This window comes from Myotis lucifugus, unplaced genomic scaffold (assembly GCF_000147115.1).
Source record: "Myotis lucifugus unplaced genomic scaffold, Myoluc2.0 scaffold_16, whole genome shotgun sequence".
Lineage (NCBI taxonomy): Eukaryota > Metazoa > Chordata > Mammalia > Chiroptera > Vespertilionidae > Myotis > Myotis lucifugus.
This window is the reverse complement of record NW_005871064.1, coordinates 3736305-3757872: the sequence shown is the minus strand read 5'-3', so window position 1 is coordinate 3757872 and position 21568 is coordinate 3736305. Positions and strand designations below refer to the sequence as shown.

Below are 21568 nucleotides of genomic sequence, written 5' to 3'. Positions count from 1 at the left end.
GACCCCCCACCTGCGGGCTGTTGAACGTGGGCAGACCCCCCTTGCCAGCCTCTGCTTTGTCCTCGTGAAATGGGGACAAACACTTTGCAGAGTTGTGAGAGCTGCAGACACGGGGCCTGCCACGTGGTTTGGCCTCAGGAAGTGGCACCAGCTCTGGGTGACTGTCCCCACTTAGTGCCGCAGCCAACAGACACCCCGCACATCAGGGAGCGAGGAGTCCATCCGGGGTGCCGTTTAAGGGAGCTCAGCCTCCATCGACTGTGACGTGGGACAACCACCTAGTCTACCTGATTTTTGCTTTAGTTTGGAACTTTTCCCTTTCGCCTGAGGTTTGCTGCAAAGAGGATATAGTCCCTTTGTCTTCACCAGAGGGGGTGGGAGTAGCCTGCTCTTCCCAGGACTCCCACTAAGTCCCCTGCCTTGGTTCTTCCTCTGAGAAGCAGCCTTGTGGCAAAAGGGGCATCTTTGCCATGACCTGGGGTGTCTTCCAGCCCTGGCTTCTGACTCCATTCCCTCTCACCTGGTGCCCAAGGACTAGCAATTAGGCCCCAAAGGGTCAGGAGTGGCTGGCACACACGGCAGAGGAAATGCCAAGCTAACCATCTCCCTTGCACACACCTGGCCCTTCCCTTCCCCTGTGCTGCCACATGGTAGGTATTCTCACCTGTGCAGGTGCCTGGTACCCACACACCAGAAGCTTTAGAACTCAAAACCCACATTATCCATCACAGTGATCATGCCACCACTTCTGTACCTGCTGGATGCTCTGTGCTTGTCAAGCAGCGGCTAAAACCTTTGTCATGGATACCAGATCAGAAGTAGTGTTTTCAGGCCTGGCCCAGGGCATAGGTTTGTTGAGGGAGTAATTGAAGAGCCTCTTGCTTTACCAGAAAACTCCATGTAGACCATCTAACAAGGACATCTGATGGGCACGGAGCTAGTGAGAATGAAAGCAGGAGCCTGGTGCCTTTTTGCTCTTGTCCAGACAGGCATGGAAAATAGAAGGGCCAAAATGGGCGCTTCGTGGTCCTGAGGAGACTGGCTCCCTCCAGACTCCTGTGTTCTCTGTGTCCATATCTCTCTCCTCTACACAGACACGTTTCTTTTTATGTCACAGTTGTGTTTCCAGAAAGAAACACTGAAACGGGGCTTTTGTAATTCCAGTCTGATATCAGGCGTCCTGGGGAGACGGCCAGCCCAGAGAATCCTGTGGCTCTTTGTAAAGCGACAAACCTGTGTTCTTTTGTCACATGGGTAACAGGGATGTGGGTTCGAATTTCCATGGACTAAAGAGCTCAGAGGGAGAGGCAGCCGCGCCGTGGGCTGTGCATGTGCTGGGGGCTGGCGCACATACAGGCACACACACCCACATGCACGCAGGGACCTGGGTCAGGACAGAGGTCCCAGGAGGAATTGTGTGTTCACCCACACAGACCGTCTGGCCACAGATGGAGTCGTCTGGGGAAGGGAGGGGGGTTGTCTATGTTGTAGAAAGTTCTGTCCTCTGGCTTCACTCAGGGGAGGGGCAGGCATCCACTCTCCTGCCTGTCACGGTTTTTACAGCCCGTGACTCAGCCCTTCCTTCTGTTTCCATAGACAACACGACAGCGCACACTCAGGCCAGGGTGGTTTCCTCTGACCTTTGTGGAACAGCTTCTGACTTAAATCTAGTCGCCCATCGGTTTGGATTCAGGAACCGAGATGACCCTGAGGCTTTTCCAAGAGAAAGAGAAGCCTGTGGGGTCACGTGAACTAGAGGCCTCTGGGCTGCCAACCAGCCATGTTCCCCAGACATTAGCCCCCAGGCATCCTGCCTGCTGCCCAGCACTGACCTGTGAGTTTATATAACTCACCCCAGGTCATTTGGTCAGTTAGAGGTGCAGCCAGGGCAGGTGGTCAAAGGGTCTTATGCGGACAGCTCTCCCAGAGGCTCACGGAACCCCAGTGCACCTGTCCCCATCATGTCCTAGAGGGGCTGATGGAGCAGACTTGGAGAATACTGACTCTGAGCATCTATGTAGAGCTGCTACTTTGCAAGGCTCATCGTGATCACATTAGTTAAGATCTTAACATGAAACAGAATGGCAAGCGTGATTTCCGGGTGGTATAGGAGAAGACCAAGGCCCAGAGAGGCTAACTGACTTACCCAAGGTCACGCAGCGGCAGACCAAAAGAGACCTGAGTCTCCTGGCTCCAAGCAAAGCGCATCTGGCTGGTAGACCAGGGCTGCAGCTTCAGCCAACACCCCAGTGATGAGTTTCTTGCTTCCCTCACATCCATCTCCCTACCACTCCCCCACACCACCTTGCACTGCTCTTGCTGTGCAATGCACACACTCAGGGCCCGTCTATACCTTCACCCCAATGTTCACCACCGTCGCATCCAGGAGGTCAAAGACTCGGGAGGTGACGCCATCTCCTCGGTCCTTGGCGAGCCAGCAATTGCAGCGCAATGTGTACTTGGTGCCCAGGGTGGGCACAGCCAAACTCAGCTCCTCCACCAGCCAGCAGCTCTCGGGGGAGGCCCCATCATGGCCCAGCTATGAGGAGACACAAGGGGCCGTGAGGATCTGGGCACCACTGGGAAGAAAGCCCTCCCTGCTCTGCTCAGCATCCCCTTCAGCCTCCTCCCGCAGTGCTTCCTTCCAATGTGCTCTGGATTCACTGACCCAAGTCCCTCCCCTGAGGGGAAAAGATTTTACAGATATAATTAAGGTCTCTAATCAGATGACTTTGAGTTAATAAAAAAGACTAGAGGTCTAGTGCACAAAATTTGTGCACTCAGTGGGGGTGGGGTCCCTTAACCTGGCCTGCGCCCTCTCACAGTCCGGGAGCCCTTGGGGGATGTCCAACTGATGGCTTAGGCCCGCTCAGACATCCTTAGTGCTGCTGCGCTTGCCAGCCATGAGCCTGACTCTGGCCAAGCGGCGCTCCCCCTATGGGACCGCACTGATCACCAGGGGGCAATTCTTGTGTTGAGCATCTGCCCCCTGGTGGTCAGTGTGTGTCATAGCAACCAGCTATAATTAAGGTCTCTATTTGCATATTAGCTTTTTATTATATAGGATTATTCTGGGTGGGCCTTACTTAATCAGGTGAGCCCTTTTAAAAGAGGGTCTAGACATCGGAGATGGAAGAAGTCAGAGAGATTTGAAGCAGAGGACATCTTTTATGGCCTTGAAGAAATGAACTGCCGTGTTTTGGAGGGGGTTGCATGGTAGGGAATGTGGGCAGCCTCTGGGAACTGGAGGCCTCAGTCCTATAACCACAAGGAAATAGATTTTGCCGGTAACCAGTGAGCTTAGAACAGGATCCCAAGCCTCAGCTGAGACCACAGCCCTGCCAGCAACTTGATTTCAGCACACTGGCATATTAGGAAGAGAACCAGCTAACTCGCATCTAGACTCCTGACCCAGGAAAATGTGAGATGATACATGTGTGTGCTCTTAAGTTACTAAGTTTATGGCCATGGGTTACACAGCAATAGAAAGCGAATACACAAGGCATTCCCATTGGGTGGAAAACTGGGACCTGGAGGGGTGGGCGACTCACTCAAGGTGATGGCAGAGGCCAGGGAGTCTTCCCCTGCTACCTGCTCTGAGGTGGGGCTCAGGTCAGTTCCTCTGCCTGCCCTCCACGCCCTTCCCACCCCTGTACAGTTCAGCTCCTTCCTTCCTGGGGGTGGTCACTAACCCCAGGCCCCAGGGGCCAGCACCTCTATTTTCTTGATTTCGCCGACATCCAAGCCTCCGACGTAGAACTCCTCCACGGAGCCACAGCTGAAGCCCTTCTTCCCTCGGGGATAGTCCAGCCAGATGCGGTTACTGACCTCATCATCCTCTCCGATGAGGATGACGAAGGCCCGGCTGTCCGTGGCTGCGTCCTTGTGCTTGGCGGTGGTGACTGACACATAGTAAGGAATGACTGCAAGAGATCAGGGGCCCCACCTCATGACAGGCCAGGCGGACCAGGGCAGGCTTGGTGTGGACTTGGAAATGAGACTTGGAGACTTTGCCTCCCTGCCTCCGAGACAAAGTGCATGGGAGCTTTCCAGACTGGTGAGTGTCTACCCTCCAAGGAGTGAGGGAGCTGTTGACTCCCAAGTGAAGATCCAAGAGAGCATCCTTGCCACATGAAAACTTAGTTGCCCCTGGCACTCCCGGGTGAAGTGGGTAAGAACAACCACCTTTCGCCAAGTACAGGGGATGCCCGAGAAGATTCCCATATCAGCAAAAAAGAGGTCGGCAAAACCAAGGTCTCACAGAAAGTAGGAATTTAGGGAAGAAGAATAAAAGAGTAATATGTGTGTAACATGGTAAATGAAAATTCTAGAAAGCATCCATTTCCATCCACTAGACCAGACGGATCAGCATAAAAACTTGCTCAGGTCATGTGGCAGAGAGTTCTAGTTGCCCACCCAGTATCCGTTCTGTTTGCAGCTAGGGGCAGTCATGATATGTAAGCAGATGTTGTTGGGAAATTTTATTTTATTTTTAAAATAGGTTTTTATTTATTTTAGAGAGAGGAAAAGAGAGAGAAAGAGAAGGGAAAAGGAGAGAGAATCATCGATCTGCTGCCTCATGCACGCCCCCTACTTGGGAATAGAGCCCACAGCTCGGGCATGTGCCCTGACCAGGAATCAAACTGTGATCTCTTGGTTCATGGGTCAACACACTCAACCACTGAGCCGCACAAGTCTGGCAGCATAATTTATTTTAAAGGGTCTGACTCAACAGGGAGGAGCACCTTTTGCCCCCTTACCCTTCCATTCATTTTTCTTGGGGTGTGGATGTGATGGCTGGAGCTCCAGCAGTCACCTTGGAACCATGGGCGACCTTTAGGATGGAAGCCGCTTGTGAGGTTGCCAGAGTGATTAAGTTGAAAGAGGCTAGGTCCCTGACTTCACTGGGGCTGCTATCTCAGTACCAACTGTCTACCCTTGAACTTCTATGTGAGAGAAAAGAAAAATCCCTCCATTGTTTAAGTCACTATCTCCGGGTCTCTGCTACTATTGATACAAGTTGAAAACCCTTCTCCTGGCTCATCTTCCTCACTAGCTTGGGAGACACTGCCCTGGTGTAGTGGGTTATAGCTTATGCAATCCATATCTCTTTGAAAAGTTTCCAAGCTAGACCTTCCTGACTGCAATGACCTGCATTGTTTTCTCTACCTGCCCATGAGCTTGGTCCATCTTTATAAAGAGAGCCCTGTTGACCTTTCCACGGTGATCACAGTGGCTTAATCAAGGAGAGGCACTTTCTCGTGGTTCCCGTCATTTATTCACATAGTGAGAAGGTAGAATATAAAATGATCGACACTCTCTGCTCAACCCCACAGACCCACCATGTGATCTCCTGGAGAGGACTATAGTGGTGTCATGCTTTATACTTAAGAGAACTGAGCAGAAAGGCAGTGCGCATTTAAATGTCCAATAGACAAATATAGAACTGCCTTATCTCAAAAATCTGGTTGGAAAAAGGAATTGGTCAGGGGATTATAATATTGTTTTATGGAGGAGGGAAAAACAGAAGCCAAAGAGTAACTTGTCCAGGGCCCCATGTATTATTGTCAGAACCAGAAGTGGAACTTAAATCTCCAAAAAAACCTAGTTCAGGACTTCTTTCCCCTCTCCCCCCGCAACCCTCAACACATTGCTCCTTAAGTTTGCTTGACCGAGTTCTTTGTGTGATGCTTTACGAACAGGAAGGGGTTCTCACTGCTGCAGTTCAGCTCTGTCGGATGAGACTTGTCCCGGGTGCCCTGGGCAGAATCTATAGCCCAGAGGGTCTGGGTAAGGGCAGAGCTGAGGGTGACCCCTCCTGGTGGTTGATCAGTGAGGGTTAAGGACATCATCACTCTAACTTCTCTTAGCCATTGTTTTCCCATCTGTACAGCGGCTAATCCCTGCCCTCTCACCTCTCAGGGTTGTGGGGATGGAAATAGGCAGTAGGTGTGAAAACTGTGTAAATTATAAGACATCAGACACCTTCATCAGCGAGGCCACCGTCAGCACCAAGCCTGCCCACTTGGTGTTGTCATGGCGCAGCTCAGAGTGAGTCAGACAGACAATGGTGGAGCTAAGGCATGGCCTGTCTGAGAACATCTTAAACACATTTCCATGTCCTGCACCTGCTTGGCTTACCCCGGCCCTCCTGGACGTAGTTGGCCATGGGCCCCGTCACCGAGGCGATGTCCACACCGTCCATCTTGGAGCTCAGGGCGATCTCCCAGAAGTCAGCCGGGGCGCTGCAGTTGCTGCTCCGGTCCCCTGTGTACTCCTGTGGGGAGAGCACGACCAGGCCCCCTCTACCTGCTGCACCTGCCTCCCTCGGGGATCCCCCAGGTGTGAGGATGGACAGGCCTGGCTGAGCCCAGCCCCCCCCCCCGCCCCCGCTGCCTTTCCCGCACCTTCTCATAAAAGAGCCTCTCCAGTCGCCCGTCCTCCTTCTTCAGGGACAGCCAGCGCCCACACAGGAACAGGAACTCGTCCTCATTAGTGTCGTTCCAGATATCCACCTTCTCCACATACCAGTCCGCACACCACTTGGTGTTGTCATGGCGGAGCTTAATCTTGTAGATGACGCCCAAATCGGCTGCCTCAATGATGAAGGTGTCGGCCTGGGGAGTCCAGATGTGGGGACTTGGGTGGGGGCTCCCCACCTCCCTCCACTCCAATCCCGTCCATCCAGCACCCCCCCAATTGTCTAGCTAAGCAGACCTTCCCAGCTGGGGAGCCCTCCAGGCCCAAAACTCTAACCCGGAGAGTTTGGTATTCCAAGGCCTCGCTTGCATGTGGCCCTGTTCTGCAATCCAGGTCCTTTGGGAAAATCCCTGTGGGTATTTGGAAGATGGACCCGATGAGCTGTGTGAGTGGGAGTGGGATGTCCTGGTAACTGGGCATCCTTAGTTGAGTATCAGCATGAATTCAGGTTGGAGGCTGGAGGGTAAGAGCTGAAGACGAGGTAGAGTCCTTCTGAATGATGGGAGCGGCTTGAAATTTCCATGGGGAAGCTGGGAGGCAGTGGAGGGCCAGCCTTCAGGGTGCAGGCTCTGGTGGAGGCAAGGAGTGTGCAGGGGACATCATCTCGAGTGCGGGTTCAGGAGGGTTTGTGTAGGGTGTGACATAAAGCCTTCCTCTGTGCGCCTGATTATGCCTTCAGTAAAGTGACATTACACTCGGGTAATTGGATTCTTTGGGGATTGTTCAGTGAGATGTGGAGTTCTAGGCCTTGAGTAAAGTGCAGTCAAAACACAAATTGAACGTGGCAGGTAGGAGCCTGAGGAGGAGGAGGAGGGACAGGTAACCTCGAGTGACACGCACTTTTCTTCTGAAAAATGTGCTGAGTCACTGTGCTGAGTGTAGTCAGGAGCCCAGAGCTAAATACTACAGGATTCCTCCCTGGGACAGCCCAGGTGGTGGAAGTGACCACCTGTGGTAGGGCTGGAGGCAGGGCTGGGAAGACTCTCCAGTGGTGGCATTAAGATGACGATGGGGGGCTGGGCCATCCAGGCAGCCAGGGCGGGCCAGTCTTCGGGCTGAGGAATTGCAGGTGGATGTGCATGGCTGAGGGCAGGTGTGGACTCGAGCAGGCCTTGGGGCACTGGCTAGTGACTGAGTGCATTGGAGCAACAATGAGCACACCTTATGACACAGCAATCCCACTTCCTGGGGGGACACTTTCTCAGGTGAGCAAGGATGTCTGTTGCCGGATAATTGTTACAGTGGAAAATTTGGAGCCATCCGGTGTTTAGCGCTTGGGGAACAGGGAAATAACTATGGCAGTTTCATGTGTGGGATGTTATCTGGGGAGGAGAAGGGAAGGGGGTCAACTTCGTGTGCCCTCCTACCGTCCCTCTCTCAAACTTGTTGGTGCGGTTCTCCGACTTGCCGAGGTACCGCTCTCCGGTGTCCCCCAGGTCTCCATAGATGGTGATGTAGACCTTGGCGTCCGTTCCTGCCCCGGGAACATTTCCTGTGAAGATCTGCACCGAGTACAGCACAACTGGGCCGGCACATGGACAGAAAAACAGACAGAGGGACGGACAAAGGGGAAAAAAAGATGGCATCACTTTAGGTTTGGGGGTAACTGGAGGTTCAGGCATCTGGCCCAGGGCTCAAGGAGGAGTTAGTGTTTTCCTATTATCTGCTCAATTCCTCGTGGATTCACCAGAGGGAAGTTGCCCATCTGATCTGACAAAGGTGGTCTCTAAGACCCAAAAGATGGCCCTACCCGGTTTGGCTCAGTGGATAGTGTCAGCCTGCACTGGTCAAGGGCATGTACCTCGGTTGTAGGCTCCTCCCTAGCAGGTGCCCTGGTGGTGCGCCTGCAGGAGGCAACCAATCAATGTGTTTCTCTCACATCGATATTTCTCTCTGTCTTTCCCTCTCTCTTCCACTCTCTCTGAAAATCAATGGAAAATATCCTCGGGTGAAGATAAAAAAAAATACTCAAAGGATGGAGGCTTCTCCCAGCACCCCTCAAACCGTCCACCCCCTACAGCTTCTGGGCGAAAGACTCGGGAGCTGCCTGCCTGTGGGCGCTTCGTCGTCTGTAGCCTCAGGATTCTTATAAGACCCTTGGAACGGGATCCCCCTCTGTGCAGGGACTAAGATGGACTTTCTTACCAACCTTGCAAATGGGCTCCAGAGCCACATTTAATTAAATTTAGAAAAGTAAGGTGATGTGAATTGCTCATAGCATGGCTATGGAACGCATACATGCCCACGCATGGCTCCTAGTCTTTCCTTCATTTTCCCAGGATTCCACGGCATTTTCTCCCCTGCTCCTCTCCAGCCTCTCTGGCTGCTCCCTCTTGAGCAGCATTATGGCTCCTGATCTTCTGCCTCCGTCCCCATGCCACTGTCACCTGGTCCTATCCGCTGCCCTTGGCTCTCACCCTGCAAGCCCTGGGTGCTGACTTCCATGCGGTCCATGAGTCCATATCTCCAACCCAGTGTCCTCCTGTGCTCTGGGTTCACACCTCTGTCACCTAGGGCAGCGGTCGCCAACCTTTCAGACCTCACGGACCACCAGTGTGGTCCACGGACCACCGGTTGGCAACTGCTGACCTAGGGGACACACCCACCTAGACCAGAACACAGTCACAATCTCACATCCAAACCTGAGATCCATCCCCCTTGCACCCTATTTTCCAACTTCTCCCCACCCACCTGCCCTGTCTGCATAGCCCCACCCAGCACTCTGCTCTCCAAACCTCGCAGGTGCACTGTGAGAATGGCTCTTGGAGGCCTGCCTCCCTCAGGGGCAGGAACCAGGACTAGTCACCCTGGCCCCCATGCCCACCCCACTCAGCTCAGTGCAGAACCTGCTCAGCATTTCATGTGTTGCATCACAAATAAAATCTTCTCTTTGGTGTTTAAAAGTCAACGTTACCCAAGCCTGTCTGGTTAATACTGACATGAGTCACAGCGGGGATTTTGTCACAGTTTAAACATAACAGTTGACTCTCCTCCCCTCCCCCTTCTCCACCTCAATTTTTCTCTCCATTTGTTTCCTGGCTGTGCATCCAGCCCTGCTCCACACCCGGCAGGACATTTTCTAGGAGCCCTTGCCCCAGAGTGGGGTGCCATGTTACCAGGAACTGACTAAATGCCCTCCTGCTCTCCTCTTCCACCCCCACTGCTCCCGCCAGTCTTTTGGGAATTAGGAAAACGGATTCCGCTTCTGAGTGTTGAGCAATGCGGCTGTGCAGTCAAATCTGGCTATTTCTGGATCCTCCTCCCGCCCATTCCCACCCAGGCGGCACAGCTCTTGGTGGAAAGAAGTTTCCCTAGAAACACAACCAAGCACAGAGTAGGTTTGCGCCATGCTATTAAAACAGAGCAGCCCAAGGGGCCAGTGCGACAGCTCCCCAGGGCGTCCTCTGGGTGCAAATACAAAAGGGAATTGTCCCCCAAATGCAAAAACAAAGAAAAGTCAGAGAAAATAATATGAATATGGAAAGGCACATTATTGAGGCAACACTTGTTTTTATCGCTAGGCAGTGGCAACTCGGATGAAAGGAAATGTTAGAGCTATTTTATATCCCTCTGGTTCCATATGGGGTCTGTAATCTTGAATTTTATTCCAGTTTTTTTTTTCAAGAAGGCAGTGCAACAAACATAAGCTGTATTTCCAAGGTTTCGGAGCATCTCTGATCTTGTATCAAAGATAAAATACAGAAGTATTCTTTCGTATGTGATCAGTGGTAGAAAGTCTGTTTTTTGCAGGTGAAGTTGATTTTTGACACAGCTGACCAGCGGTGAATAACATGGGGGTGGACATGGACAATGGCATCACTGGTCCAAACAGAGGTATGACTCCACCCATGTGGTCCAGGAAGAATGGGTATGTGTGAGCGTGTGTGTGTGTGAGTGTGTGTGTGTGTTCACTCACACTCACACAGTGTAGAAAGAAAGGAGAATACAAGGCTGAGGACTGAGCCTGGAGCAATGCCACATGGCATGAGAAAGGAAAATAGCATTCAGAAAGGTAGGAAAAGAACAAGAAAATGGTGGTACTACAGCAATGGAAGAAGAACAGAGTGTGATCCGGCTGGTGCAAATCCTACAGAGAAAACCACAGCCATAGGAATGGGCCCAGTTAACTGGTACAGCAGAAGAGAAACCCATGACCTTGGACGCTCTGGAGCTGCACCCAGCCCCTGAGAACAAATACACAACAGCCCCAGTTACTGACTCCAAGATGCTTCGGGGTTCATCCTTGATTGGAACACCTGGATCCAGCAAGAGCAGAGGGGACCAGCTCCACAGATTGTAGCCAAATAAACCAAGAGAAAAGAGAGAACAGGACCAGGATAATGCAGGCACAGGAGAACACACATCTGGATGTATATCACCAGGAAAGGATTTGAGTACAAACCCTGCAGTGAGACTGAAGAATAGACCTGCCATTTATTAGCTGTGGGAACGTTGGCAGTTATGTAACCTCTGTGAGCATCAGTTGCCCCCTCCATTGAATGAAAGTAATAATAGACTCTTCCTCCTGGGTGCAAAGGCTCTGCCTGGCACAGGGCAGGTGCCCTACAAGGGAGGTGATGAGAGTGATGGCACCACACTTACTGTCCAATGGCTCCTCCACTTCCTTGTAGATTTGCCTTAAGGATCCATCTGCCATGTATTTCTCAGTGAAGATGTCAAAAGGAACCAGTTCTCGAATGGTCTTCTTGTCATCCTCCGAGGTGGCAAGCCATCGATCACAAGCGAAAGTCACGGTCTCTGTACCCTGGGGTGAGGAGGAAAGAGAAAAATTAGCACTTAATGAGGAAACTGCCCACTTCTGGGGTTCATCAGCATGTCAACACTCGTGGGGACCAAAGACAAGGGTCGTGGAGGCCCATAGATAATGCAAAAGCCACAGCCTTGCCCAATTCCAGCAGATCGAGTCTTACACAACCACATCAGCGGTTGGTTCTTGAAGGTTGGAGCTCCCAGAGTCACTGAAAAATAAATATCTGAACCCCATCCCGGAGACTCAGATTCAAAGGGTAAGGGGAGGGGTGTGTATTTTTAAATTTCTACCAAGTCACTCATATCCTCAGCTATGATTGTCTCCTAGGTTTATAATTCTGTAGTTTCAGAATGTTTTCCAAGTTGTTCAGGTGGATTGCTGTCTGTGGGTTGACCTTGAGTAGCAGGAAGGGCAGTCTTGGTCACTCAGCAATAGCATGACCTTGGTTGGGATGGGGAGCAGAGACTGGCTGCCCAGACCCTCCTCCTTGACCCCTAAAGCAATTTCCAAAAGATTCCACCTGGGACTTGAGCTAGTTTCTGCACTCGAAGTGAACTGAGGGAATTTTTTTTCAGAAGAGTTTATCTTAACTTAATAAGGCTGCAGGTTCTTATAATGAATCTACCTGGAATCTCTTCTGGAAAGGGGAAAAAACAACAAACAGCAGGACAGATCAATCAGAAACTCACATCTTTATCTGGGAGGAGCCTGCGGATTTCCACATAGGAACAGTGCCACCCAGGATTTATGCCTGTATTATCATGGCCAATCCGGATTTTTTCAATGACTTCCCCCACGTCTTCTAGCTTTGGAAAGGAGAAAATGCACCAGATGTTGGCTGACAGGTCCAAGAACGTACAACCCAAGCAAAAACCTGCCTCCCAGGGCACCAGCCTTGAGTTCTTTTGAACTTCCAGGGCTCACTTTCCCCCAGTACATCCCCACTGTCCCCCCCAAGCCCGCCCCGACTCTCCTCTACACATGCCCTGTTCATGCTCCCCTTACCCTCGCCCCACTAAAAAGCAGCCTAGTCTCAGTTCAATCACCTTCGTTCAGTCAACCTCTGGGAGGCTGCCCCCTCTTTTCATGGTGGAGCCCATCTCCTTGCCTGTCATTTCTTACCATTGTAGCAGCTCATTTCCTGCCTGAGAACTTGACTTGGGTATCAGAAGGTGAGTTCTGGTTCCTGTCTTGCCAGCCTGACCTTCTCCTTGGCTCCCCAAGAGTCCCCTCCCCCTTTAGTCATTCATCTTCTATATCCCTCAAATTCCAGTCCCTTCGATTTTACATTTTCTTGCCACAGGGCCCTTGCACATGCTTTCCCTGCCCCTCCCTTTCCTCTTCTTTACATAAATCAGTGTCTGCTCTACCTCATCATTCAGGTCTTAGCTCAAGGATCACTTCCTCAGGGAAGCCCCCTGACCACCACCAGAAAGTCAGATGTCTTCCTGATAGGTTCTTACAGCATCCTACAGACACCCCCCCACACCCCCACCTGGCGCCCCAACCCGAAGCCTTTGATCCTGACACCAGTTCTGAGGGATAGGGCGAGGCTCACCTTCCTCCCAGATTCTTGGATGTATTGACACCAAGAGAGGTTGATGAGGTGCCCGCCTTTCCCTCTAACAGTAGCCCATCAGACATGCCTACCTCTGAGTGCAGGGCTCCGTCTACTCACTGGTCTTCTGGGTCCACCTCACCCCCCAGGCCTGGCTCCCCAGAGCCTGCTGAGCCCACATACCTCCATAATGAAGCGGGAGGCAGACTTCCTCTCAAAGAACATCTTCTGCTCCCGCTTGTTGGTGCACAGGTTCTTCTGCTCGGTGCACAGGCCATCGCAGCCATAAATGACGATGAAGACGTTGGCATTTGTCCCAGCGGCAAAGACATCGCTGGTGTAGATGGTGATCTCGTAAGGGACAACTAGGGGAAAGCCAGAGGGGAAGTGAGAATAGAAAACAAACACAGGCAAGGTGAAGTTCTTCACAGCACCACTGCCCCAGACCGCCTCTCAGGAGATGCTGCTGCCCAGGGACCTGACCTTCACGTGTTCTTTCACAGTGACGTTACATTGTTTTGGTGGCATTTTAATTTATCACATCCAATATAATAAAAGCCTAATATGCTAACTGTTCGACCGTTTGACTGTTCTATGATACACACTGACCACCAGGAGGCAGATGCTTCGACCAATAGGTTAGCTTGCTGCTGGGGTCCGGCCAATTGGGACTGGGCAAGATGGGCCGGACATGCCCTGGAGCCCTCCTGCGATCCCTTCCCAGCCTGATCATGCACCGATGGGGTCCCTCAGCCTGGCCTGTGCCCTCTTGCAATCTGGGACCCCTCGGGGATATCGGATAGCTGGTTTCAGCCCAATCCACACAGGCCAGACCAAGGAACCCCACCGGTGCACAAATCTGTGCACTGGGCCTCTAGTTTGTATATAAATATGTATGTTTACTATGGGTCACTTTGAAAACCCAGAGAAGAGTTCAAGAGGAAATGTACCCTATCCTATGATCTTGACCTTGAAAGGAGTCGCTTTAGAAGTCACCTCCTCACAGGTGGCACAGCCTTCTCCAGAGGAGGAATTTGCTTTTCATTTATTGTCATGGTTACCTTGCTGTGAAACTATAGTAATAATATTTGTAATAGTAATCATTATCGTTCACTGAGTAAGTATTAAGCATTTTATATTCCTTATCTCATGTCACCTTCAGAGTGACCCTGTGGAGTAGGTATTGTTGTACTGAATTTTACAAATGAGAAAACCAAGGCCCAGGGAGGTGAAGCAACTACCCCCAGGTCACCATATGGCCGGTCAGTGGTGGAACTTGAACTTGAACCCAGAAATGTCCGACCCCAAATCCTGTGCAGCCAACCTCCATGGGTGCTATTGTCATGAACTGGAGTGAGTACTGATGCCTACCCACAAGCCACGGGGAGGAGTGGCCTAAGCAGGAGACCGCTGGTCCCATGAGGGCCTGGACAGTGGGTTAAGGGGAAACATGTCCCAGCTTTTCCAGGCCCCCAGGCAATAATGGAGGTGCTCTCTCTGCAGCATGGGGTCCCCCTTCTTAGTTCTCTTGGGCTTCACCATAGCCTACGGCTTGTGAGGCCTTGAGCAGAGAAGCTGGCAATGGGATTGAGCTTCCCCGAGACTAGTTGGCAGTGGGAAAAGCTCTGGAAAATGTCTGGCAGGAACAGCCCACCCTCCACCCATTTTCCTGGGCCTGGGCTCTGATTCGCTTCCTGGTTTCTAGTTCTGCCCCTGCCACTGCGTTGCTGTGTGTCCTTGGGCAAGTGGTTATGCTTCTTTGGGCCTCAGTTTCCTTGCCTAGAAAATGAGGGGGTTTAACTAGATAGATCTGTGGCTTTCAGTTTCCTTAACTGCAGAATTTGTATAAATACATGTATCAAGAATATTCAGAAAAAAACACTTGACTTTTTAAAGCTAAGTTGCTTCTCTGAATGGCATGAATTGGGGGGCGGAGGACTGTCCCTTCTCAGCCCCCTCCTCCCACCAGCTGCCCTCAGATACCCCTTCAACACCTGGGGTCCTCAGAACATAGGTTGAAAACTGAGGTTCCTCCCAGCCCTGACGTGGCACGATGCTGACATTCGGGGCTCCGGGCTATGTCCCACCTCCCCCCTGAAGCCTATGAGGTCAGGCATGACAACAGCTCCCTTCTTCATTGATATGCCTCTACCGTGTGGTTTCACGTGTATTGGCAGCCTTGATGAACCGCCCTGGGTCCTTCCAGGCCCCGATGAGGATGCCTGGGCCCTGTTCCCACCATTCCTGAGCCACAGCCCCCCAGCCCCTGGAGCTCCTGGCTTTGGGCCCCAGGACATTCCCTATCAGGGCAGTGGGTTCTGGGCAGCAGACTCCTCCCTGTGTCCCCACCTGGGGAGAGGTGCACTTTGAAGGGGCCTCCATAGCTCATCAGTCTGTAAATCAAGTCTTTCCTGCCCTTTTTTCCCCTTTTTGACAAATGTGAATGCAGGACAAAGGGCAGATGGTTCAATTTTAATATTAGGCTCGAACTGAATGTATTCAAGGTCAGGCCATACAAATTCTTCTTTTTTTCTTTTCTGTAAAGAGCAAGGCCTGTCCTAGGCTCAAAGGGAGAAATGAGCACTTCTGTCCTGAAGGTTCCCACCCAATGCTGCTGCCAGCTGTGTGCATCTGCCGGGCGGTGTGTCTGTCTAGGCTGCAGGCCAGTCCTGGGGCAGAGGCTGGACCTAGAATTTGCTTTGTCTATGCAAGGACTTTACTAGAAGAAAATGTCACTTTATTTTAGGCTTTAGACTGGGAAGTATTTTGACGATCTGACTATTGCCAGTTTAATTGCTGTAGGCAAAAGATTTTTTAAAAATCTTTTTGATAACTGATTTATACTAAGTATGAGTTGCGTGGAGGGAAATATTTTAATACAGCTAATTATTTGATTTAAAAAATTGTACTCTCTTGGTTTAGATCAGATTTTAGAATATTCAGACAGTTTTTAATGGTTTGGTTGACTTCAGTTTGAGTTCCAGTACCTAGTATTTACCTATATGTATAGAAACATTTAATACATACTTTCTGATGATGATAGAGGAGCAAAGTATCAAAACTTCACCCAATTATTTCCCTTCCTCTCTTCCTTTAGTGGTAAAAGAAATTACATTTACCTTCTTTTTGATTTGTCCCCAATCAGGATAAAATCTTATAGTGGTGACTCCCCAGCATGTAATGACTGGAATGGGGACAGGTGATGGGGCTGATGACAATAACTCACAGTTAGACCTTTATCATACTTCCTTTTGGGGTCTTACAACCATCCTGCTCTAATATCTCTGTTTTGGCAGATGGGGACACTGAGCTCCAGAGAGGTCAGGCTCTCTGCCTGTTCTCACCAGCCAGTTTGGGGTGGAGTTTGGAATAAGTCCCATATTTTCTTTCCTGGGTCCAGGGCTCAGCCCACAGTCTTCACAGGACCCAGAGAATTTGGAAAAGGAGCAAGAGACCCAGTCTCCCAGGTCAGCCTGGCCCAGAGTGGACACTGGAGGAGGGGTTGGAACCGAGTTGCGAGGGTGGGTGATGGGATCTGGAAACAGGGCCAGACTTGCTGTGTGTGGTTCCTACATGGTGTGTACAGCCTCGTCTGAAGCTCCTCGTGGAAGAGGTCCCTGACGATGGCACCGTCTTCTTCATTCTTGTCTAGCCAGAGGCCGCAGGGGAACGTCATGCACTTTCCAAGAGATGGGGCGTCCACCTCTACCCACTCTACAAACCAGCCTGGAGCCTTGCCTGGAGGGAGGGAGAGGAGACACAGAACCCATCAAGGACTTCGATATGGTGGTTTCCTATCGGTAATGTCAGGGACTCCACGCGTCCTTCTCTACTCAATGGCTGATGCCTACAGCTCCACCATGAACAGGTCATCCCTTTTGCGCACAGCATTGCTAAAATGATGCCTGTAAAAACACGTACCCAGCTGGTGCTGGATCACACTCCGGGCTGCTGTCAGTGGCATTAGCAAGAGCAAAGGAGCATGGAGAAGAGATGACAGGAGGGCAGAGTCTGAGGGGAGGGAAGCAAGGACACTGTCCAGGGTGGAAGGCACTCCAAACAGGGAACCCAGAGGTGCCAGAAAGAGACTGTGTTCATTTCACCCCATGGCAGCTCCCTGGCCTCAGTTTGTGATTCATGAAGAGAAGGGAAATCAGTGAAGGATCAATGTTTCTTCCTGGGAAAAGGAGTTCTCGGGCTTACAAAGGCCATAGCAGCCAAACAGAGAACCCAGCCCCTCAGCCCCAGGTGCTAAGAGGAGGGCCTCCTTCTGTGGGCTTAGAAGACATGGTTTGAAGACCAAGTAAATGAGTCCAATTTTACTGAGAAAGAGCAAACTTGCGCACATCCTTTAGTAGTAGTGTCAGTGGCTTCTAGAAAGAATTGGCTAGATCAGTGGTTCTCAGAGTGGGGTCCTCAGACCAGCAGCCTCAGCATCACATGTGAGAAATATGAACTCTTGGATCCTACCCAGACCTGCTGAATCAAAGACTCTGGGGATAGGACCTAGAAATCTGTTTTAATAAGTCCTCCAGGTGGTTCTGATACACACTCAAATTTCAGAGCCACTGAGCTAGATCAGGGATTCTCAAATCTGACTGCACATTAAAATTACTGGGGGTGGGGGTTTAAGGAAAGTATTTTAAATCATCAGTGTCCAGACCCCACCCCAGACCAATTAGATCAGAATCCTGCATGCAGCCAGGGCTCCACTGGGCTGCAGGGATTTAGGAAGCTGTGTAATTATGAAAGGCAGATAACATCCAAATTTCCCCCAGATTCTTTCCCAGACACCCACTGGGACCTGTCTGTGGTCCCTAAGTTCTTCGCAGGGAGCAGAGGGAGGGAAGCCAGACCTGAGTTGTCATGGCCGATCCTGACTCTCCATAGATCTCCCAGGTCCAGCGCTTCCACTGTGAAGACATCGATGCTGTCCCTCTCAAATGGGTTGCTATTGGTCTTGGAGGATTTCAGGAGGGCCATTCCTGTCAACCAAATGACCTCAACATGACTGGCTGGCCCTGAGACCTTTCAAACCTAGTCTGCCCAACCCTTTAGTCTTTCCTCATAATGACCAACTTTTGAATTTTCATCAGCTTTAGACTGTGCAAGTACCACCCACTGGGCACCTTTGGAACATTTTATTTTGGTGGGTATCTCTTTATTGAGCTTCCCAATAACCCTCTGAGGTATGTATGTTTGCTTCCAGTTTGTATTTAAAGAAAAGGAGACACACCCACAGGCCAGGTGCCTTGTCTGAGATCATCCAGGAGAAAGTGGTGGGGCCCTAAGTCAACGGCTGCTCTCCTTCCATACCCCTCACGTCTCTACACCTGGGGAGAAGCCAGTGAGAAAGCCACCTTCCCCATGTTTCCTGGGGAAACAGGGGCTCCCCTGAAGGGCGGGGCATGTGGAAGGCATGGCTTCCAATGCCCCCCACCAACCATCTCACATATGCAATCTGTCCTGGGACCTTGGCTGTGGCATCAGTCTGAAATCGGAGGTGGTCTCAATATCATCGCCATCCCCTCCGGCCTCAGCATGTACCACATTGTCTTCAAGTTCCTTTACCCCTGTAAGTCCCAGCTCTGAGCCCTCTCCAGGTAGAAAGTCTGATATTCGCAGACTCTTAACAAACAGACCTTGGTCCAATGCCTGGTTTTGCCACTTAACATCTGGGCGGCTTTGGGCAAATGGTTTAATTTTCTGAGGTTTGGTTTCCTCGAATGTCAAAAGGGGTGGATGGGGAATTATTAATCAACAGGGATGAAGTTTCAGATTAGTGAGATTAATAAAGTCTAGAGATCTGCCATACAACACATACCTATAGCCAACAATAATGTATTGCACATACAAAGTTTAAGAGGATAGATCTCATGCTAAGTGTTCTTCCCATGATAAAATACAATAAAATGATAAAGGGGGATTCTTAAAAGGGATTTTTTTAAAAGAGAGAGGGGGAGGGAGGGAGGACCAGGATTTCCTTGGAACATTCTGCTGAGTCTTCCAGTCTCTCTGGGGATAATGTGGGTGAACCTCAGACCTGCACTGTTTTCTTACCAGTGTCGTCTTGTGTACCAAAGAGCGTGATGAAGACATTGGCATCTGTGCCTGCATTCTTCTTGTCCCCAGTCTTTATGGTCACTTGGAATGTGGTAGATTTATCTGCAGGAGAGGAGTGTGGAGAAGTGAGTGGCAGATGGCTCCTCCCCTGCAGGAAGGAGAGAGAAACATACTGAGTGTGTTTCTATGTTCGTGTTGACCATTCCTATGAATCGCTGTGCTTGCAGGATGTGTTGCTCTGCAGTTGCCTTTAGTCTGGAAACATCCTGAAGGCAGAGATGAGGTCTTCCTTACCTCCAACTCACACTGAAAGCCCTCAACCAATATGGTTGTAGGATGCTTAGGGGAGACTTGGGTGGCTGTGAGGGTCAGAGGCTCCTCATCCAGAAACCTTAGTCTGACTCCTCCAGGTTTGGAAGACTTTTAGGAATTTGAGTTGCAAGGAAGGGAGTACAAAAACCACAGAACTCTTGAAAGTTCATTCTTTTTCTTGACAAAAATGTATTAAGGGCCTCTAATATGCCTGGAAGGGAGAATACAAGGCCAAGTCAGAACCAGCTCTTCTATTCTATTCTATTCTATTCTATTCTATTCTATTCTATTCTATTCTATTCTATTCTATTCTATCCTACCCTACCTTATCGTATCATATTCTATTTCATTCCATACCTTTTTTCTGTACATACCCAGGCTTATGCTGGACATGTATGAATATGCTCACCCACCTCCCCATTCTTGCCATGGAAGAATGAGAGGGCAGTACAGATAGGATGCCAGAGGAAGAAGTATCCAGAGTTCACAGGGGAAGGAGGGAAGATGGAGACCTAGGATGGGGCAGAGGCAAAGGGGAGGGATGCTGGAGGGAAGAAATCAGCCCTAGTTGAGGAAACCTTTCTGCTCCAGGCCCATGTTGTCGAGGGCGTTGTTTTCACCACCACCCCCACCCTCCTCGTCCTCGCTCGGCGGCAGCACATAGGACTCATCCACTGACAACAGCTCCCTGGACACCTGGCCATCATCCTCCTCCACTGACAGCCAGCGTTGGCATGGGAAGTAGTACCTGTGGGGGTGGGGAATGAGGAGAGGTTGGGAATATCTCCGTGGAAAGGTCTCATGAAGGAGTAGTCATGGGCTGAGAAATTAGAGGCCCTCAGTGCGGAGCCCAAATGCTCCCCTGCCTGCCCTCCATGACATTGCCCCCATCCTACCTAGCCTAGTAATCACCCCAGCAGTGTCACTTACCTTTTGCAGAGAACAAATGTGGGGATGAGTCTCCAGACAACCCATTGAAAATGCTGTGTAACAGCCTGGGGCACAGCTGACCCTCAATCAGGGTCATATTGGAGGCATCTAGTGAAGAGGGGCTCCTGGGGACTGTTCCAACCCTTTCTGGAGCTAATCTGTTAGCCAGACTACTTTAGCAGAGAGGGTTGCACACGGAGCCCTTACTGTGGCTTCAATACAAGGAAATGAAGACATATAAACACACAACAGGAAAGGAGGGTGAGGAAGAGGAGGCAATGAGGGGAGCAAGGAGTGGAGAAAGGAGGGAAAAAGGATGGGGAGGAAGAGAGATGAGTAATGAGGGGGTTCCATTCCCAAGAGTGATAAAACTAAAATACCTGTTGTAAACTTAACAGGAATGTGTAGCAGCTGTGTGTAGAAAATTGTAAGCATTACTGAGATACCTAAAGAAACTCTGGGGTAAATGGAAATGTGTACCTTGTGGGTGGCACTTAATATTTTAAATATGCAGTTCCCCACACATACATTTAATGGCATAACAATCAAAATTCCAATAGTTTTTTTCAAATCACATAATGTCTTAATTTGAAAAGGTAAGACTAGCTAATCTTTTTGAAGAATAACGAAAGAGGCCAAGTAGTGACAGATATTAAAAAGAGATTATAAAGCTACAATAATTTAAAAATTGTTGGGCTGGCCCAGAAATGCTAAATCAATGGAACAGATTTAACTGACCCTAACAGAGCTGCAAGGGGAAGCAGCAATGTTCACAGTTTGTCCTTGTCCCTACGTTTTCTGCAACACTTATCTTTTTCAGCTTAAATGCCTTAGATTTCCAGAACATCTGGAGAAGTAAGCTGGGCTGGCATCATTAAGCCCATGTATCCAAAGAGCAAATGAAAGGCCATGAGGATGGAGCAACTTGTTCAGGGTAACCTGGCCAGTTCCTGGCAGAGGACCTACCCCAGGTCGGGACCCTGGATCCCAGCATGGGGTTGTCTAATGGCTCTTTGGCACCATCACGACGGCCTCGTAGAAATCCATGATGTCAGGCCATGTGAGAGCTGTGCCTGTGTTCCCATCTGGAGCAATCTCTTGGGCTGGTGGGGCAGGAAGGAGGTGGGAAGAGGGGTGAGCCTCCCCACCCCCTACCCTGCATAGAGGAAAGCCAGGAAGAGAACATGCTCCCAGAGACACCAGGCTAAAGGCCAAGAAGTTGTTTACATTACAAATATGTTTTTATTGGGTGTCCGCTACATCCCAGGCACTGGCAGGCCCTGGGCAGCAACAACACCCACTTAGGATCTTCCTTGCTTTCCCCTTTGCCTCTCCCCTGCCTCCAGCACATCCCAAGAGGCAATGGGGTCTATTGCTAGAAATACTGCATAGCACATTCATCACTGATGGTCTGAAGTCCTGGTCCTGGTTCTGGCACAATTTGATTCTGAGGC

At 50.5% G+C, this 21568-nt stretch overlaps 1 protein-coding gene across 2 annotated transcripts in view; it reads right to left on the bottom strand.

Moving 5' to 3' along the window:
• LOXHD1 (lipoxygenase homology domains 1) overlaps positions 1-21568 on the bottom strand; it is a 101552-nt gene that overhangs the window by 22509 nt on the left and 57475 nt on the right. Inside the window, exons 20-31 of one of the 2 annotated variants that reach the window (XM_023750809.1) lie at positions 19763-19932; positions 18870-18974; positions 17666-17794; positions 16383-16547; positions 12993-13174; positions 11941-12057; positions 11083-11245; positions 7848-8002; positions 6408-6617; positions 6142-6277; positions 3715-3923; positions 2354-2539 (exon numbers count right to left, since the gene is read on the bottom strand). In XM_023750809.1, the coding sequence (XP_023606577.1) occupies positions 2354-2539; positions 3715-3923; positions 6142-6277; positions 6408-6617; positions 7848-8002; positions 11083-11245; positions 11941-12057; positions 12993-13174; positions 16383-16547; positions 17666-17794; positions 18870-18974; positions 19763-19932 (1927 nt within the window). The remainder of the gene's footprint in view (positions 1-2353; positions 2540-3714; positions 3924-6141; positions 6278-6407; positions 6618-7847; positions 8003-11082; positions 11246-11940; positions 12058-12992; positions 13175-16382; positions 16548-17665; positions 17795-18869; positions 18975-19762; positions 19933-21568) is intronic. The other variant, XM_023750808.1, reaches the window with a different exon arrangement.